Below are 20,429 nucleotides of genomic sequence, written 5' to 3' on the forward strand. Positions count from 1 at the left end.
AAACGTGGCATTAAACAATCAATTAAAACGTTTAATTTCCAAATCTTCAGACATTTCAATGAAAAAAGAAATAGGCCTACATGCTTCTTTTTATTTTTTATTTTTTTATACATATGCCTAAAATGACCCTAAAAGGTGGCCATAATAGAGTATTAAACGAAATGCGTTAATTTAGGATATTACAAAGTGATAAATTGTCCTATTGGTATAATCATTATTAGTTTCCTATACATTCATATATTTCATCATATTAAGCACATATGGTTTGAATCTGACACAGAGCAGGCAGTGAACGCCTCTCTGAGCGGGACACAGTGATCGTGTCCGGGCGGAGGCAGGGACAGTGATCGGACAGAGGAGGAGGACTCTGATCAACACTCAGACGGGACACTCAGCGGGTAAGTTTCAGCTCAGATCGATGTCTTTATTACGCATGTTTCCTTAAAAATAACGACACGATATTGCTTCTACAGCAACTTTAGGGTGTGTCTGCGGGGCTCAATGGTGAGTTTAGGGATCCTAATGTAGCCCACTTTATAGTATCTGTCAGTATAAAGCTCCAGTATTTTGTGACTCCACGTTTTGATTGATGTTCCTTCGATGTTCCCTAATTTAATGTGTCTGTTTAAGCCATCGCAAACTGTAGACTTTACTGTTAAAAGTGTGAAATAAAGTTAATCAAGTTAAACCGGATAAACGCAGTACATTTTCACAGCCTGTAATGAGGTTCACTCATAAACAGTGAAACTTGAATTTTACATGTTTAGTTTAACGAATAAGTTAAAAAGTGTAATGGCAAAACATACATTAATATTAACAATAATAATAATTATTATTATTATATTCATATATTGGACAAATGCATAGGAACTTGATTTGGACAAATATTTTACATTTTACAAATAGAAAATATGTATCTTTTTTTTAATAAAGTACACTTCATAAAGGATTCATAAGATGTAATTGTGTCTTTATCAATGGTTTACAGATAATTTACTAATGTTTCATGGAACAGATTAAATCCATTATTCAGAATATTATTCGGGTTGCCAGGTTGTACAACATCCTCATCCTGCGCACGCCACTTAGTTAGCCTTAGTCTTAAATTGACTGTACGACTGTTATTGTTAAATAGCCAATGTTAATAACTTGAAGTTGGTAACAAATTAAGTTTGGTGATCAAAGAGTCCATTTTAGGGGACTTTCTGACTTTCTTTCTTTTTTAATAGTTTGCTACAAAGACAAAGCAGGGGTCATGCTGGAGGAGGATTTAACACCACCTGGCAACCCAAAAGTTGTTCTTGTTAATGTCTCTTAACCGAAATATAAAGCATTTGCGAATCATGTATTAACATTATTAAAGCAATTATAGAACCATTTATACAGGGTGCGTCATTAGATAGTGGTACCAATATTATGACTTTTATTTTATTTTATAAATGAGCTGTTGTGTTATTGATTAAAGCGATCTACTGAGGATGGTGCTCCTGAGTGTTTTGTCTGCTGCACAACACCTCCTGTGTTCTTGTGTTTCAGCCTCACAGTAACATATTTGTTGGCAAACATTTTCCTCAAGTGTCATAGCATGAAGTGGGTGACGACACCTCAGAGACCCCGGCCAGTTGTAGTCGTCATGCAGTTGTACAATAGTACTCTGTCGTAAGCACACAGAAGGAGCTGTTTTCATTGCACAGCAATATCAGGCTCTTGTCCCTGTCCATTTATTCTTCATATCGCCTGAGTGCAGCTGTGTGAGGATCTCCCTGGATGTGTGTCATTGTGAGGCTCTGACCCTGCTCCAATGTTGTGTAAACACCAATCTCAGCTTGACCAACCTGATGCATCTGTCTCCAATTCCCATGCAGGGTCAGTCTGCTTCAGTGTCATTTTTTAACATGCTGGCTTGTTTTTTCACCAGTTCAGAGTTACGATGGCGTCTCACAGGCTGAGCGGCTCTCCGGACGTCAGGATACAGAGGAGCTACACGCAGCAGCAGAGTCCCAGAGGCAGCCAGGACAACTTGTTTGGTGTCAGGGTGCAGATACAAGGGATTAAAGGTCAACCCTACGTGGTACTGAACAGCTCTGGCCAGGAGATCCACCGGGACGTCTCCATCATCACTCACCAGGCGGGGTACAACCCTGGAATGACGAGGAGGTCTGTGGATGAAAGACGCTCTCCCTCTGAGTTACAAAAGACTGAAACCTCCTCCGCGTTTCATTATCAGAAACACCCGGAGATTCTGAGACCTTATGACCCTGAAAGTAATGACCTAAACGTAGTCCTTCCTTCAACAGCGTCAGTTGCTCGACCTGGACAGCTAAACACCGGCCCTCTTCCTGAGACTGTGAACAAACCCAGGATCCCTCTTCCTGCTGAGGCCCCAGTGGGAGACCAAAGTGATATGACACCTCCCTCAGGTAGACAAGTTCCTGCAAGGTCCCCAAACTCAGTGGAAACAGAGTCCTTCATATCTGTTGGGAACTTAATAAGCCGGTTCAACAGCAACCAGCGGAGGGGAAGGGGAGGCCCGAGGAACAGGTTGGACCCAGAGCAGTGTCGAAGGTCACGCAGCGTGGACAGCGGTCGAAACTCAGACTCCTCGTCCTCCTCCTCTTTCACCAGCAGAGCTTCATCTCTGAAGGGCGTCAGGGGCGAGACCCCAGGTGGGATATATCCTCCGGGGTCAGCCAGGGCGAGACTCCTCGGCGGAGAAGCCTCTTTGGCAAGGGAGGAGAACAAGCCCAGCACAATGCTTAAAGAATATCATGGAAAAGAGACGATGTCTCCACATGCTTCAAGATTACTTCACAGAGCAGAGAAACCCTCAATCCCCAGATCATGTAGTGACCCGACGGATAACTCTGATGAAAGAGATGCACAGGTGAAGAGATTAGTGCCAGGGCACAGTTGTCATTTGAAAAGAGTGTATTTATTTGCTGTATATTCCCTAACCAGGTCACTCCTGATCTTCTGAAAGGACAGCAAGAGCTCTCAGTAGACCCACCGGAGGACGCAGCAAAACAAATCCTCTTCACTTACCTAAAGGATGGGTAAGCGTCGCTCAACACTGAACACTTTTAGTTCTAATTGTTTGACTTTTTTTGGAAACATGGTTATTTGCTTTGATACCACTCTCATGTGTGTACCTAAAATATGAAGCTACAGCCAGCAGCTAGTTTAGCTTAGCATAAAATCAACACAACTTTATTTGTATTGCACCTTTTAAACACAGAGGCAATTGAAAGTGCTTTACACAAGGCAAAGCAATGTATTAGTGCAACATTTAACAAAACAATTTAACAGAAAGATTAATTAAATAAAAATGCAATAGAATTATATTTTTAAAAGACTAGAGTTACAAAATTCACCTACCAAGACCTCTAAAACTCAATAGTTGACACATTCAATTCCCTTTGTTTAATTTGTACAAAAAACGAAAAAGGATTTAGAAAATTACAAGTTGTGTTTTACAAGGGATTATGTTCTGAGATATTTCTGCAGAGCAAAGTAACTATCTGGATTCAAACAAAGGAGATATAATAGTTAGAATAGTTTGATGTGCTGGTAGTTTTACAACCTTTGGACAGAGCCAAGCTAGCTGTTTCCCTGTGTCAAGCCTTTATGCTAAGCTAACCGGTTGTAGCTTAATATTTATCATACAGATCAGAGGGTGGTCTTCTCATCTAACTCTCGGTAAGAAAGCGAATAAGCGTAAATAACAAAATGTCGAATTATTCCTTTAGAACAGCTCAATATATGAGTTTGTGTTGAAAATAGTTTTCTTTAACACTGTCTCTTTCGGTGATTAGCTTGTGTTTGTGATCATATAGTGTAGTCTGATAAGGGGCTTCTGCTCCAGCTGTGTGTGCTCACACAGCGGACAGGAATGCAGAGCATGTACTTGTTTCCACTGATAAAATAACTTCTTCACTTGGAAAGTTTTTACAATTCATCAGCGGCTTTTTAAAATATGTGCAGAAGTAGAGCGATTGTTTAAAAAAACATTACAGTTAATTTAAAAAACGATGTGGCAGGTTGACTGAAAAGACTTTCACATTTTCTTTCACTTTCTTTCTTTGTTTAGCTGACACATTTACTGTTAAAGCGTTTGTGAAACAGTGTTCTTGCTCCTCAGGACGACTGATGATGACTCCACCACTCAGAAGAAAGTCCACCAGCTGCTTGAAAAGGTCAACAAGATCAAGTGGAAGTCTGCTGAAAATGTGGAGGGGGAGAAAGTGTGTGTTGTGATGACATGTTTGGCAGTGTTGATCACTGTTTAGCATGATTTAAATTCTTTGTCTGAAACTAACGATGATGTTGGGCGTCTCCTTTTCCACATATGTAGGACTATGCAGTTGAGGTAAAGTTTTTGCAAGAGAAACAGGCAGCGCTGGAGAAAGAATTGTCTGACTTAAAGCAACAACTGGAAACAGAGATTAAGGTGTAGTGCTTTCCCATCCTGCCGATTCACCTCTAAAACACTCACTTCCTATTCCTGTGACTAATATTGTTGTTGTGTTGTGCAGAATGAAAAGACTCTGGCCAAGGCTTGTGAAAAGGCCAGAACAGAGAAGAAGAAACTTCAGGAAGAGTTGGCTAAAAGTCAGGAGGAGCTCTGCAAACTCAGCAAACGACTGGCAAAGATCGAGGCCGAACTTCAGTCTACCACACAGGAGTAAGAACAATGAAAACTGTGCTATGTTAAAATATACAAATCTTAACAACTAAATTAGGACTGCCATAGAGAATTCTTTTAATTAAAAAAATGAAGACTGGAAACAGCTACTATTTGGCTAGCTGTTTCTTGGCTTCTGGAAGTCACTGCACCCGGCCAGGAAATAGTCCCGCACAGGTTTTTTGTATGAGTTAATCAAATGAGATATAACATGTAGGTTACTCAGCTTTAGATGTGGTGTTAGGTGCATGTTGTTATTGTTGGAAAGAGCCAGACTAGCTGTTTCCCCATGTTTCCAGTCTTTATGCTAAGCTAAGCTAAGCTAAGCCGCTGCTGGCTGTAGCTTCATATTTATCGTGCAGAAGTGAGACTGGTATCGATCTTCTCATCTAACTTTCGGCAAGAAAGAGAAAAAACGTATTCCCCACAATGTCGAACTTTTCCTAATAATTCTACTGTTGCAAAAGAAAGTGTATCAAAACTTATTTTGATGTATCCATGGCTAGTAAAAGAAACCGTTTTGAAGACTAGATAGAAAACCTCAATGCTATGTTCCACTTTCTTTAACTAAGCTTCTGCTAATACTCTAAGGCGGGGGGTTTCAAAGTCTGAGACTGCGGGCCTTCCCTCAGACAAAGCTTTGAAAAAGGCGGCCCCTTACCCCCCCTTAGTTTACTTGCTTTATTTTACTTCAATTCTTGGATGCCTATGGGATCATGATTATGTTATTTGATCCCATAGACACCCAACAATTGAGCCAAAATAGCCTGACATTGCTGTTTAACATAACTTCAGACTACACGAAATACATTTAAAAAAAGGTTTGTCCTAAGACATTTATTAGTTTCTGACTCCTAGAAAGTGGGAACAGTAACATTCCCCCAAACTACAGTATCTCTGAACTATCTCTTTAACTAAATCACACACATTTAGTCCATGCTATGTGATCTTCTTTTGATATCTAATGTAAAATCTTTTCACTTCGAAGCCTCCCCTGAGGCTGTTTGAAGCCCCCCGGGGCGGCCCGCCTCACACTTTGAAAACCTCTTCAAGTGAACTGTGACGTATGATCTGATGAAGGTCATTTGACCGAAAGCAGCATCAAATACCATTTGGATTAAGTGTGCAGATATACTTTGTTATCTAGTTCTATCTAGCACCTCTCTAAAACTTAAAAGCCCGGTATGCAGGCTTCTTTTCTTGATCTTAATATGGAACTAAAATCTGTCTTATATCTGTCTTTCCTGCATATTTGTGTATGTTTTCAGGCTGACTCACATGAAGGCAGAGAGAGAGAGATCTAAGACGGAGATGAAAGACCTTCAGCAGCAGCTCTCTGAGATGCACGATGAGCTGGACCAAGCCAAGAAGGCCGAGGAGATAAACACAGAGAAAGAAGTCCTTCTGGAGGTAAATGAAACCACATGTAGGATATCCACCTCGCAAATCAAAAGCAGCTGTAAAGCTACTTCCCTGGACTCGAGGTAGTGACAATTTATTTTGATGGATGTCTGTCAGGAAATGGCGCAGCTGCGCATGGATTTTCAGGAGATGCTACAGGTGAAGGAGGAGCACGAGGAGGTGCTGCACCACAGGGAGAGGGAGCTCAGCGCGCTGAAGGGGGCACTCAAAGAGGAGGTGGAGACTCATGATACATACATGGCTGCTCTGAGGGATGAATATGAAAACGAGCTTGAAAAGCTGCTCAGGAATTTAGAACTGACTAAAGAGGTAACATGCATTTCTACTTTTTATCTTTATTTCCAAAAGGTTGAAGCACAGTTTCATCATTTATTATTTTATCCTGTGTCACAGAGCAGTACTCAGCTGGGTCAAATGAAGGTCGAAGCAGAGGAGGAGAGAGGAGTAGCTGAGGTGCAGTTGAGGGAGCTGGGCCAGGACAGAGATCAGCTGAGAGGAAAGGTGCAGGAGCTGAACAACAAGATGGATCAGCTGAGTCAGGCAATCCAGGAGTCAAAAAGCACAGAGAGGCTGCTGGAGCAAAGAGCAAAGCAGCTGGAGGTGGGACACTTTATGGAGACACAAAATATAAGATTTACTATTAGAGATGAACTTTTTTTTTGTTTCTATCTGTTTTTTTAATCAACATTTATCTTACCGATGTGATCTAATCTGCCATTTTCCATGTACGTCCCTATGTTTTCCTTGATCCCCAGAGGGAAAAGCAGCAGGTTGAGGAAGCGCTGAACGATGTGAGGAGGAACGAGGAGGAGATGTGTCTGTCTAACCAGTCGCTGCTCACTCGCTTGGAAGACGTGCAGGTAAAGAGAGGTTGCTGTTAGCTTTGGAGAAACAGCGTGGTGGCATTGTGGTGGCTTACGTTTGTTACTGAAATCGTTAAAAGAATTATAACGGTTTTATGCATTGTGAATGTTATTTTGCATATTAACTGGATATTGTGCTCGTTCATTTGTGTGTGAAAGATGTATTTGTCCGTTTGTATTGTGTTCTCAATAATACTTTTACCCGGTTAAATAAAGGATACAGTTGTCTAAGATGCAAACCATTTAACTGCAACATCCTTTCCCTACATGCCATTCCCTCTCTCCTCACATGCTTCCTGTGTCTCTACACTGTGAACTGCCATTTTAGCCATGGTTGGAAACTCAAAGTCATCCGGTTTCCTTTTGTTTTTTCTCCACAGAGTAAGATGACCAAACTAAATCATGACCACAGGGACCTGAAGGAGAAGCTCAAGGAGGAGAGGAAACAAATAGAGGAGCTGTGGAAGACAAAAACTGAGCTAGAAGATGAGAGAAGGCTGCAGGACAGGAATGTGGAGCATCTGCAGAGGAAGGTGAGCGGTGGACCTGGAGTATTTATTGGACCAAATAAGACCTGGAAAACTGTTATCTTAACTTTGAAGCTCCATGACATCAGCAGTAAAAGCTGTGCTTGGATAAGACGCATTATGTCCTACGGCCATATACCCAAAGAGGTCCACTTATCTCACCTCACTGTTAAAGCTCTTTGTTTATCTCAGATGAATAGCATTATGGAGGACTGCGAGGCGTCTACAGATATACTTCAGAACCAGGTCGATGAGGCCAGAGAGAAGAATCAGAGGGAGTTGGACGAGCTGCGGAGACAGCTGCAGGAAAAGGGAGCAGAGCTGGAGAAATCCCGACAGGCAGCCAAAAAACTTCAGGAAGAGGTGTGGTACTTATTGTCTCTGAATCATCAGCATGTGGGTTCAACTGTCTGAGTCACCACTAAAATACAATGAAACGTCAACATGGAAAGGAATTTTTTTTGTGTGATATTAAAGAGAAATATAAAAGTAGTCGCAGATGTGTTACCAGATTTGAATAAATCTGTATTTGTGTTATAATGACTGACTGACCCGTTACCTAAAAGCAGACGTTGCATGTTAGCTTATCTTTCTAACACAGCTTGTTGCTCTGTGGTCTGTTATGTGTTCAGCTGCTTCCTCTAGAGGAGGATCTGCGTCGGTGTCGCCGGGAGCAGCAGGAGGCCCAGCTGAGGGGCCGGCAGCTGGAGCAGAAGGTGGAGGAGCTGGAGGAGAAGAACACAGCCACAGTGGGGGAGCGAGACCGCCAGGTCAAACTCATGGAGGTAAACGTCTCAGCAACCTTAGCTTGTGGAATGAAAGGGATCCTCCAGCAATTTAGTATTGCACTTCCATAATGTTGGGGGACGAGCAAGAGACAGATTAAAAGAGAGATATCCTTGACTTTTCTCCAAGCCCGACTTTGGAAACCCCCCCTACAGAAGACTTTATACGACTGTGTTCACAGCTGATCATGTCTAGTAACTGTAATGTGCCCTTTGAAGATGCTGTCTGAAGATAGACAGATAGACAGACAGACAGATAGATAGACAGACAGACAGATAGACAGATAGACAGACAGACAGACAGACAGACAGGCAGACAGATAGACAGATAGATAGACAGACAGACAGGCTAAATGTAATAACATGTCTCTGACATCACAGTAGATATCATCCTTTCGTCACACCTTTAACATAGGTTGAGTTATAAGGTGTTTAAATGACAACAGCAATTTCCCCTGACATAATAATATGATTATATTCATCTGGAGCATTCATTTAGAACGTGTACTCACCCTCATTACAGCACACAGTCCAACATGCTTCAGTTTATCACATGTTTTGAAGTGTTTATCCTTTCAGGTGCCAGTATTTGCATCCTGTGAACTATAAAGATGCTGCCATAGCAACAACATCTCACAGCTCAGCACTGTTTGTCTTGCTGATGACAAAACATCCCACGGTGACCCCGGTGTGATCACTGTTGACACTGCGTATCGACCGAGGACGCTCATGTTTACTGTTCAAAGTCATCAAACCTGTCTGGGTGTTCTCAGGAATCTTCTTTCTGTGTTTACCAGCGTCACCCCCTCACGTCCGTTCAGCAGTGAACTGTGTTTATGCCAACAGATGTCTTCATATAATATTTACCCAACACCCTTTTTCAAAAATCTACTTCAGTTTTCCTAACCGCAGCATCAAGGGATAGATTCATCATGTCCTCTGTACTTGTAAACATTGCAGCGAAATGCATTATGTATTAACTTGACGATGGTTTGACACATTTTTCATGTGTTCCTCTCCTCTCAGGGACGTATCGGCCAACTAGAAGAAGATCTTAATGATGAGCGCACCAGTGCTGACCGCCTGATGGAACGATTAGACAAAACCAAAGAGCAGGCAGGTTCACTCCTTCACTGCTTTTGCTTTTTTTCTACACAAAGCTCTCATTTTGTATTTTGTATTTCCCCAACTGTAAAAAACAAAAACAACCAAATGCCCCATCTTCAGTTTGAGCACCCGCCCTACAACTGTTTTCATCATAAACAGATTTAGGGCTGAATAATCAGATTTCCCCTCACACAACCTTTTTGTTTGTTTCTTAACACTCAGTTTGTAACAGCCCTGAAACATGACTGAACCGCACCGACTTCATATATGTTTCTTCTGATGAGCCTCACGTCCTCTGTGCGCCCGTGAAGTAGGCCACCATTCATGGGATGAAAGCGTTGCACACTAATTGACACAAAACACAGTGCAAAGAGAAAAAACAGCAAACTATTGTGAGCAGCTATTCACACTCCCTTCACTGGGCCTCTGGATGTTATTAGAGAGGAGAGAGCCTTTAGATCTGATGTGGCCGCTCAGTCCAGACAGCATTTCCTCTCATTTTAGGAAATAAGCCAGAAACTTTAATTTAACCTGAAAGTGCTTGTCAGCAGATGCTGCACATTTTAAGAAAGTATGTGTGTTCAGTCAATATGGAAGGCAGAACATATCAAGTGCAAGCACATATTTAACTCTATGATTATAAATTGGCATATTTAGTTTGCTAGTGGTCCAGTGCCCACATGTTTTACTCTTCTTACCTTACTGAACATTTAGGTTATATATATAATAACCAAATGCTAGTGGTGGAAGAACCAATAACATGTGAAAATACTTCATTTCAAGTAAAAGTCCTGCATGAAAAAGACATATTATTATAGTTTAAAATAACTAATACTGATGCATTAATGTGTAAGTAGCATTTTGTATTTATATTTATGTTGTATTACATACGTGCCTATATACGTATGTATATATTTTGAACTTCTGAAATGAACTTTTTCTTGTGAAATATTGTATACTTTGACCTCTTTAAGTCTCAACACTTATTGAAATGAAGCCACATGAGAGGTTTGGAGGGTAAATGTGTCTTTGCTTGATCTCCAGCTAGGCTTTTGTGTAAGAGGTCACAGGACCAAAAGGTTTCAGAAACACTGGTTTAATCTCTGAGAAAGTGTTGAATTGATTTTTCTTTATGCAAAATCTTAATCTGTTTAGTAACTAAAGCTGTCATATAAATGTAGTGGAGTAAAACTACAATATGTCCCTGTACTGTAGTGGAGTAGAGGTAGAAGTAGCATACAGTGGAAGAACTCAAGGAAAGTACAGCTATCTCAAAATTGTACTTAAATACAGTAAATGTACTAAGTTACTTTCCACCACTGCTGAATGCTAATAACTGCGTTTCCCTCTCGGTGTAACAGATGGATCAGATGAGGAGCGAGCTGATGCAGGAGAAATCAGTCAAGCAGGATCTGGAGTGTGACAAGATGAGCCTGGAGAGACAGGTACTGACCTCTGACCCCACGCAACCTGTTCTCAGTCCACTTACTGACAACAGAGATCCTCCTCCATCAGAGACCAAATATCCGACCATCTGTGCACCTGGCCTCAGATCTGCAGGACATTCAGCAGCGCAGATAAACCAGCATCATTACTCTCTGCTGTTACCTGTTAGAGTAAACCTACTAAAGGAGGTTTTCTTGTTGAATGTATTTCCTTCGTCATAAAACATTTGCAAAGCCGATTGTTTTGAAATTGTGAAACCTGTATTGTTTACATCCATTTTTTATTTGCTAGCAGTTTTCTTCACTGCCTTTTTCTGGTACAATGCTGTATTTCTTGTAGATCAGTGAAATGATGTGTAATCATTGGCTGAGCTGCGTATCCCGTCATCCGCCTGCTTGTGTGCATGCATGTGTGCATGCATGTGTATCCTCCTGTTCTTTGACATTGCTCCATAGCACTACTAGTAGTCGAAATCTCCCCAGGTTACCTTTACATTTTGCCTAATTTATGACATTCTTCTGTTTTAGAATAAAGACCTGAAGAGCAGAGTGACTCATCTGGAGGGATCGCAGAGGACCAACCAGGACTCACTCGTCTCCAAACTTAACAGCCGCATCCAGGAACTTGAGGAAAGGTTGCAAGGAGAAGAGAGGTGAGCGCCTGCACATTAAATAATGACCTTAAAGCTCTTAACAAAAAATAAATGTGTACAGAGTTTGCATTTCCCAGCGCAGAATAACACTTTGGATAATGGTTCCATCAGATACTTTATAGTAGCTGTCGAGCAGTGAACGCACTCATCTCACTTTCCCTGTGGTTGTAAGTGTGTGAGTATCTCTGCTCCGAAACACACTAGGAAGGTGTTGAGTTACAGGAAGCTGCTGCAGTGAAGTGATCTCTTGGTGCTTTTTGCTCTCAGAGACAACAACAGCCTGCAACAAACGAACCGTAAGCTGGAGCGCAAGGTGAAGGAGATGAAGATGCAGACGGACGAGGAACACATCAACCTGCAGAGCCAGAGAGACCAGGTAGACAACTGCAAAAGAAAAAAGTAGTCAGGATATGCAGACATGACTTGTGACTCATTATCTTATTTTTGTGAACTCTGCAGCTGACTCAGAGACTGAAGACGGCGAAGAGGCAGATGGATGAGGCGGAGGAGGAGATTGAGCGTCTGGAACACGCTAAAAAGAAGCTACAGAGAGAACTGGACGAGCACATCGAGGCCAACGAGCAGCTTAATGGCCAACTGAGCTCACTGCGGAACGAGATGAGGTGACCACTCACCTTCTGCCACCGAGTTTCTGCGTCTACTATCCAGTGTTTCATTAAATCATGTCGATCGTTAACTCCTGTCATTTTGTTTTTTGGCATAAACAGACGTAAGAGGAAATCGCCTCCTCTCATTAAAGTCGTGGAGGACGACGTGAAGGACCTGGATGACTTGGGATCTGATTGACTGACGTGTGATAAAAAAAGAGAAATGCTGTCCAACAACAATTTCTGGACATTATTAAGAAATGTTGGACCTACTATGAAGAATTCCTTGATATCATAACTCAACATTATTCTATTAACATACTCAGGTTTGGTTTCATAATGTTTCCAGTTGTGAATAGTGTGGCACCTTGCCAAGTCTGACCTCTTGTGGCAAAATGTATAACTACAATACCTGACAAAATACAAAATGCAACTGACAAATTTGCTTATGTACCTGTACTTAAATTGATTAATGTGTTCCCTAAGTTATTCCTTTTTGTTGTGTGATGCTGTAATATCATGCAAACTGCTAATCTTAAACCAATGAATAAATGTGTGTAAGATACGTTCTCAACCTTTACTCGTGTTTATACACCTCCAGGAACAAAAAAAAAAAAAAAAAAGTATATCCAGCTTCACACACAAACAAAGAAAATCAGATTTGAAGATTCATTTAATGGATATACAAAACAAATCACACATTGAAACGTTGTGTGTTCACAAGGCTGGTGAGAAGAGTGTGATGGTTTTACAAATGGATCAATGGTCTGTGCTGAATGGCTGTGGTCGGGTAGAGGTGGAGATCTGACAACTCCAGAGGTTCACACTGCTGGACATCTGGCAGTTTTAGCGGAAGTTGGCACAGGCATGGAAATAAAAGAGAAGAGAAGCATGAGGCAACACTGTGCTCTCAAACATGGAATACTCAAGGAATTCCTGGCAGAATTCCTGGGGACATTTGTCTTGGTTGTAAGTAGCATTTTCTATTATCAAAATTATGTTAGAAATCCAAATATTGTAATTTAATGCACAATTAATTTGCTTTAGAAGTTGTTTGAAGTCTGAGATCTTGTTTATATGCTCATTCCAGTTAAGTGTTGAGCTCCAGACTGCAGAAATGTTCTGGTTCCTTTATGATGTTAGTGACAATCTGCTCTTCTCTTCCTCTCTTCTGTCTCAGTTGTTTGGCTGTGGCTCAGTCGCTCAGACTGTCCTCAGTCGGAACACCCTGGGTGAGCCTCTCACCGTCCACATCGGCTTCTCTGTAGGACTGATGATGGCAGCGTACGTGGCCGGTGGAGTGTCAGGTAAATGTGGTTTTATGTGGATGTAGGAACTTCTACCTGGTTGTTTATTTCCACTCAAGTAGATTTCACAATAGCCACCACACAGGGCGCAGTGCAAGACAATTAAATTAACAATTGTTAAGGTATTTTTGTTTGGATCCAGTTCCGGCTGTGTATTGGCATCCTCTCAATTCTGCTGAAGAATATCAGTTTTAATTACACAGTTTGTTGTTTGCATATTCAGCTTCTCCTGCATTTAATCTGCTGTTTAGCGCTACAGACTGTATTAAAATAATTCATAGTTAATACAAACCTGAGCCAGAACATATAAACAACCTGACACTGCTCGCATATACTGTATGTGTTGTAATAAAAACATTGTTAGTCATGAGGCTTGCCGCCTGTAATAATATAACTTTATGACTTCCTGTGCAGCCATGTGCCACCTCCACGGCTCCAGTGTCAACAGGAACGTGCCAGCTTTCTGTCCATTGATTTGTTAGTGGTAGTGCACAGCCTCTCTGGGGTCATACATAACCCTGGGCACTAAATGTCCTGCAAACTACATTGATCATATGCTACGTTCACCAGACTCGGTCCAAACGAGACAGCTCGCCTCATCTGAGCCGCAGCTACTTCTAAGTTTTATACCAAACAGAATTCATGAAGACAGATCACTGACGGATGACATATGTTTTAAAAAATTAAAAACTGGCATGATTGGAGCACAGCTTGATTATAAAGGAATATAATAATGCTCCTTTTTTTTTTTTTACTTATAGGCTGAATAATATGTGACCATTATTCTGCTCCTTTGCTTGTGAACATACATAACAAAACACTGCACCGCCCGGGGGGCTGCTCCCCTTCTGCTGCCCCTCGTAAATGTGACGGCCTCACTAATGATGGAGAGGATATCATGCCAGACACCCCCCACCCGCTGCATCTCTCTTTTATTCTCTGCTTTGTCTTCCGTCCCAGGGGGCCATGTGAACCCTGCTGTTTCTCTGGCCATGGTGATTCTGGGCAAACTGAAGATCTGGAAGTTTCCCTTCTATGTCATTGCTCAGTTTCTTGGTGCTTTTACTGGAGCTGCTGCAGTATTTGCATTATACTATGGTGAATACACCTGAACTTTATTCCCTTACACATGCATGTTAAACCATACCAGTTGCTCACAGTCAAAAGCTTTATCAATGTGAGGATATGAGTGTATGCCCGCGCACAGTTACAACTATCTATTTATCCTCCTCACAGATGCCTTCATGGACTTCACCAGTGGGATTCTGTCAGTGACGGGCATCAATGCAACAGGTCACATTTTTGCTTCCTACCCTGCGAGACACCTGTCAGTCCTCGGCGGCTTCATCGATCAGGTGAGCTCTGGTCGCTGTGACCCAATGACCTCCACTCCATTGTGCATCGCCGCTCCCATTCAGGCTTTAAATTGGGCAAAGTCTGGCAAATATAACTAATGCAAAATTGATTGCCCCGTTGAGTCTGAGTTTTGGGTCAAATGACCAATTTCCTGGCATTCACTCGAAGGTCAAATCTATACTTAACACCATTTTCCGCCTTTTTGGTTGGTGCAGCGATCCAAAAATAACACATCTACCAGCTTAAAACAGCTGAAAGCCACATCCTGTGAACACTGAGGGAAAGTCTAATCAGTGTGACTGTGCTCACGTTAATGTTTCCTTTTGAATGTTTGTGTATCTGCGGTGCGCTCACTAAATACTACATCATTAATATCTGTTCAAACCTGATTTGAGCCATTAGTGTAAACTAGTTTAAACAGTAATACATATTACACAATGCACAGGTAGAAGGAAATACAGCCTGACCCGTATACAGGTTAACTCTACTATAAAAGATACAACCCCCCTTTGTCATATATGTACATACACTATGTTGTTTTTTATTATTGTTTTAACTTAATTGTATATAGTACTCTTTTTTATATTTTACATTTCTTATTTGACTGCAGAGCTGACATGCTGTCTCTCTCAAACACATTTCATTGTACCTGTGTTAACCTACATTTGACTAATAAAACTTGAAATATGTACATTCATGTATATACAGACTTTTCCTTTACCTACATGAAGATATACATGAAGTTTAAAAACAAACCTGTGCAGGAGAAGTGGGAAACAAAAAGCTTATACAGAAACCTCTTAAGTCAAGATGTGCAGAATTACATAAACTACTCGTACTGTGTTGATCCCTGTTAAACTCTATGTTGACCAAACGAATGACGTTCCACTCCTGCAGGTGATGGGGACAGGTATGCTGGTGCTGTGTATTCTGGCAATTATTGATGGTGAAAACATCGGCGCTCCCAAAGGCGTGGAGCCGCTGGCTATCGGTCTGATCGTCATGGCCATCGGTGTGTCCATGGGGCTGAACTGTGGCTACCCCCTGAACCCCGCCAGAGACCTGGGACCCCGACTGTTCACAGCTGTAGCAGGATGGGGGATGGAGGTCTTCAGGTATCTGTCTACATCCCAAAGAGAAAATATGAAAATATAGGCATAAACATAAGAACATAGGTAGTATAAACAACACAAGTATAAGAATACAGTAGCATACAAGCATACACACAACCTCAAACATCAACACAATCATATAGAAACTCCTGCACTATCACATTTAACCCACTGTACAAGAAACAAGAGTGCGACCATACGAGTACACACACACACACGCACGCACACGCACGCACGCACACGTACACTTAGGAATGTTTTAAGTTCACTCTTGATGTGCTAATGTTAAGTTTAATGTGTGATTTCATGTACCTGGGTTGAATCAAATACAGGTAATTGTACTATATGTGGCATCAAAAAACTGGTTAGATGTATTAATTAGAGCAACACCATGTGAGATAATGTTATTAAAGAGAACCAGGAACAATGAGAATCATACAAAAATATGGAATATATACTGTACATCTGTATTAACCTATAGGCCTATACTTATATTCACTCAATTATTTTTGAGTTAGTTTTTGGATTGTATGCATAAAATGTTAGATGTGTACTAATGAAATGTAATCCAGCTACACATTAGAGATGGCATGTTGTGAATCATGAACGCAAAGAGATGCTACTGCTTAATTGTCACAGGATGTTTGTTTTATATTACTGTGATTAGTGATTTAATGAAATGCATCTGATCTTAATTAACAACTTTATTTAGTCCAATAATGCATTTGAGGGATTGTTACAGTAGACAATTGATGAATGTATGCATAGTTTATGAACTGTAGTCTTGTAAACTGATAAACACGGAGCTGTTGACATGAACCGTAGAGTTACATAATGTCACATGCACTCGACAGATGCAGTCGATGCTTGTCAATGATCCGGTGAAGGCACCCGACCTGCAATGGCCTCTGTGTGACTGACAGAGATGTATTTACTTCTATCTTTTTATCCTCCAGCACTGGAGACTACTGGTGGTGGATTCCTGTGGCGGGGCCCATGGTGGGGGGCGTGGTCGCAGCCGTCATCTACTACCTGCTCATTGAGCTGCACCACCCCCGCGAGGAGCCCGAGCAGCCCCATGAGGAGGAGGAAGAAGAGGAGGAAGAGGAGGACGAGGAGGACAGCATGAAGGACAAATATGAGATGATCACCATGAGCTAAAAAAAAGACATTAACTTCCAGGACTAAATGGTCAAATTCAGCTGTTTTACTGTCAGTCAGGTGAAGAGCACACCTGTACGGGCAGGCTCCCTCTGTCAGCGTCCACATTGGACTGTCTCCTTTGCAATTTAACATTTTATGTTTTATGTTTCATAAACACATGAGAATCTCAGTCCTGTGTGCTTCGGATTGTTATCACATATATGTTGTAAATACTGTATTATAGATATTAGACCCTTCATTTGGCTTTATTCACTTGGAAACAATTAGTTCTACGACTAATAGTTTTACATGCCTGCCAATCTCCTTTTAGGTTTGCTCCTCGTTTTCTTCAGTGGTTGAGATCATATTCTCTGTATATCCACTTTCTTTTTGTTTTAACTTATAATTATTTTTCTTCTTTCGCAAACCACGAGGAATCCTCCCTGCTGTTCTTTATTAATAACTGTGTTTTACTCTGTGTCGTTTTGTCTACATTAAAGTTTCTACAAATATCAATTTCATAAAAGATATTTCACTTCTGCTACATTTATCACTGAAAACTGCAGTTAAGATGACAGTTAGTTAATGTAATTTCCTTCTCAGCATTTCCACCATTACTTCATATATCCTCAAACGTCCCTGATATTGTTGTGCAGGCTCGTGTGATTAAGTGAGGACAGTAACGGCAGACATGATTCTTTGCAGTAAACCTCACCAGCGGACTAGTACATTTATTAGATTGAGCACCATCGACTATAATTAGACACAATAGATGGATCATTTGTTTTTAATTATGATTTCAGGGGATGTTTACATATCTCAGTGTCAGTTTAGTGCATAATACTGTAAGATATGTGCTGTATGAGCTGATTACTCTAGTTAATGTCCTTGTACATAGATGATCTGAGTCACAGTGGGACGTCTGATTGGAGAGTTAAAGATGTAAAAGGAATGTGGTTATACATGACACATTAATAAGTCAAATTATAAGTGTAAGGGAGCCTTCTTGTCATCCTGCTACACAAAAAAAGATGGTTAAAAATTCCTGAAAGCACATGTTCTCCTCCCTCATTGAAGAACCCAGAAGCTGTGAATGTGTAAATATTTTTTTCATGTCAGAGATTTAACTGCTGGACACAAGATGTTTCCTACTTCACTGAAAGTGTACAATCTCAGTATTTGTGTTCCCAATGTTTTACACTTCTAAAATGTAACTTCTATAACTTGCACATGCCTGGCTTCCAGAGTAGTTGTCACAAGTTATGTGCACATTTTAAAACAGAAACACTTTTGTCCCTTAAATCAAAGAATTTGAAAACATCCATCTCGTAACACAGTCATCATTCTGCACAAGTTAAGTAACAAACAGCAGAACATGTAGTTAAAGTATCACAAGTACAATTATAATGTGTTATATTATTATACATAATGTACTGTACTTATATCTTAAGTTCTATTAAGTACTAAGTTCAACTGGTAAAGTTAGACGTCATTTTACATAATGTTGAGCAAATAAAGATAAAGATTTGACTAAACTGCTCAACATTTAAAATTTAGAGGCTGTTTTGTATATAAAGAAATACAAAAAAGTAATAAAATGGAGTCAAAAGAACAACATTTATATTTATATATTATATTTAAATAAATGTAACAAATTAGAGAGCTGCAGGACAAGTTTATCTGACATTACATCCTCAGGGTCAAAGTACAAACTGCATTATTGTTCATGCCGTGTATACATTGCACGATTGCCTACATGGAGCAGAGAGAAACATCAGTTTGTATATAGACTGACTGGAAGCTCAATATGTTACATGTGCAGGTGCATGTGATCCTGTCTTCTCTCACCTGGGCCGGGATGTGAACATGTACAAGTACTGTACTTCAGTATTTAGTTACATTACTTTAGTTTGGTGCTTCTGAGGCTCTTCTAATTTGTACTTTATACTTCTACTCCACTACAATGCAGAGGGAAATTATTGAACTGTTTGCTCCAATACAATTATTGACAGCTTTAGTTACTTTACAAATGAAGATTGTTTGTTGACATTTACAAAGTCATCTGAAACAATAAGTCGATTCCTCGATTGACAGAAAATTAATTGGCAACGATTTTGAGAATCGTTTAAGTCATTTTTCATTTCAGCTTCTCAAATGTGAGGACTTACTGTCTTCCCATTGACTGAATTTCTTGTTAACAATTTTGAGGTTTGGAGTGTTGGTTGGACAAAACAAGACTTGTGGCAGCATTTCTCACTATTTGAATTTTTGCAAACCAAACTTATAATTAATTAATCAAGAAAATACTCAGCAGATTGATTGGGTGGATGTAGCTCAGCCCGTAGGGGTTTGGGAACCGGAGGACCGAGTACGGAGTGTGGAATGATACCTGGATAGGTGCAGTTCGCCTCCTGGGCATTGCCGAGGTGCCCTTGAGCAAGGCAGTGCATATACTGGCTGTATATATAACAGCTGCACTAATACTAGGAAGGTTAAATGTAGAGTTTCAATTCCACTCTGTTTGCTGTGCTGTGCACGTGTGACAATACAAAGAGGATTCAAAATCTTAATGCATGAGTAATAATAATCTAATGATATAATATATAATACTATAAAAGTCACAGGAGGCATTTTACTTTTACTTTTAATATGCCTATTTGACATTTTCCTGATTATACTTACTTACTTTTACTAGTACTGTGTAACTAAGCACATTAACTGTAAAGTACTGTAATTATAAGAACACTTTTGAGGTAGGTTACTTGCACTTTATTTGATCCAGCAGCATATATACTGTAGTTACAAAGAAGCTCCTCCTTCTTCACCAGCTGCAATATGAAGTGACGAACATACTGATGCATTAATAATCAAAATCCAATGATATAATATATATTATTCTGAAATGGGCCGTCGTGAAGATTGAGTACTTTTACTTATTATACCCAAAGTGTGTTTTGATGTAAATACTTTTGGAATGCAGGACTTTTACTTAAGTAAAGGATCTGAATTGTTCATACAAATTAAATCTGAGCAAATCGTTGCCTTGACAATCTAGTGAGCATTATCCGATACTGGACAATGAACTGGGAGTCATATTGTAGTTTGTGTTCAGGGTCGGCTGCTCATGGGAGCGAGTGTCACTCAGTTCAGTGCGGGTGACACCCAGCAGGCCGGTGCCACTTTTACAATCATGCTTTGTCACTGCAAGGAGAGACAAAAGGTGCTGCTCGCTCATCGGCTGTGGCGTCAGCTCCTCACACAGAGCTGAAACTCGAAATGTAAAATATTGACCAGTAACATTGTCCTCTCTTCTGGGTCATTGTTTAAAGGCACAGAGTGGCATCAGCTTGAGAAGAGCTGTGGACTACAGCATAAGTAATAACAATATAAACCTACTGCAATGCAACTCACCGCCTGCAT

At 40.6% G+C, this 20,429-nt stretch overlaps 2 protein-coding genes across 4 annotated transcripts; both read left to right on the forward strand.

Annotated features, from left to right (window-relative positions):
* Positions 1-306: 306 nt before the first annotated feature.
* On the forward strand, positions 307-12,656 carry LOC115009759 (cingulin-like protein 1). Of its 3 annotated transcripts, none has more exons than XM_029433976.1 (19): positions 307-398; positions 1,919-2,884; positions 2,959-3,053; positions 4,139-4,241; positions 4,352-4,447; positions 4,533-4,681; positions 5,950-6,091; positions 6,200-6,412; positions 6,497-6,703; positions 6,859-6,963; positions 7,347-7,499; positions 7,686-7,856; positions 8,126-8,278; positions 9,305-9,394; positions 10,747-10,830; positions 11,359-11,483; positions 11,751-11,859; positions 11,943-12,106; positions 12,212-12,656. In XM_029433976.1, the coding sequence occupies exons 2-19, from the start codon at positions 1,931-1,933 to the stop codon at positions 12,288-12,290; spliced, it is 3,192 nt and encodes a 1,063-aa protein (XP_029289836.1). In that variant the 5' UTR covers positions 307-398; positions 1,919-1,930; the 3' UTR covers positions 12,291-12,656. The 3 variants fall into 3 exon arrangements, with proteins under 3 accessions (XP_029289836.1, XP_029289837.1, XP_029289834.1); XM_029433977.1 differs by having other exon boundaries at positions 382-398; positions 1,924-2,884; XM_029433974.1 differs by lacking the exon at positions 307-398 and adding an exon at positions 488-504.
* Positions 12,657-12,958: 302 nt separating this feature from the next.
* Positions 12,959-17,475, forward strand: aqp9a (aquaporin 9a). Its single transcript, XM_029433978.1, has 6 exons — positions 12,959-13,060; positions 13,272-13,398; positions 14,359-14,496; positions 14,635-14,753; positions 15,652-15,869; positions 16,823-17,475. Exons 1-6 carry the CDS (start codon positions 12,959-12,961, stop codon positions 17,025-17,027), a joined length of 909 nt encoding a protein of 302 aa, XP_029289838.1. The 3' UTR covers positions 17,028-17,475.
* The last annotated feature ends 2,954 nt before the right edge of the window (positions 17,476-20,429 follow it).

The sequence above is a fragment of the Cottoperca gobio genome, chromosome 6 (genome assembly GCF_900634415.1).
Source record: "Cottoperca gobio chromosome 6, fCotGob3.1, whole genome shotgun sequence".
Classification (NCBI taxonomy): Eukaryota; Metazoa; Chordata; class Actinopteri; order Perciformes; family Bovichtidae; genus Cottoperca; species Cottoperca gobio.

What these genes read in the sequence shown, in the direction of transcription:
- aqp9a (XM_029433978.1), top strand. Translation starts at nt 12,959, where the DNA reads ATGGAAATAAAAGAGAAGAGAAGCATGAGGCAACACTGTGCTCTCAAA. An exon ending in TGGGGACATTTGTCTTGGTT is followed by an intron (nt 13,061 to 13,271) that starts GTAAGTAGCATT and finishes CTTCTGTCTCAG; the next exon opens with TTGTTTGGCTGTGGCTCAGT. An exon ending in TCGGCGGCTTCATCGATCAG is followed by an intron (nt 14,754 to 15,651) that starts GTGAGCTCTGGT and finishes CCACTCCTGCAG; the next exon opens with GTGATGGGGACAGGTATGCT.
- LOC115009759 (XM_029433974.1), top strand. An exon ending in TTCACTTACCTAAAGGATGG is followed by an intron (nt 3,054 to 4,138) that starts GTAAGCGTCGCT and finishes CTTGCTCCTCAG; the next exon opens with GACGACTGATGATGACTCCA. An exon ending in TCACTGCGGAACGAGATGAG is followed by an intron (nt 12,107 to 12,211) that starts GTGACCACTCAC and finishes TGGCATAAACAG; the next exon opens with ACGTAAGAGGAAATCGCCTC.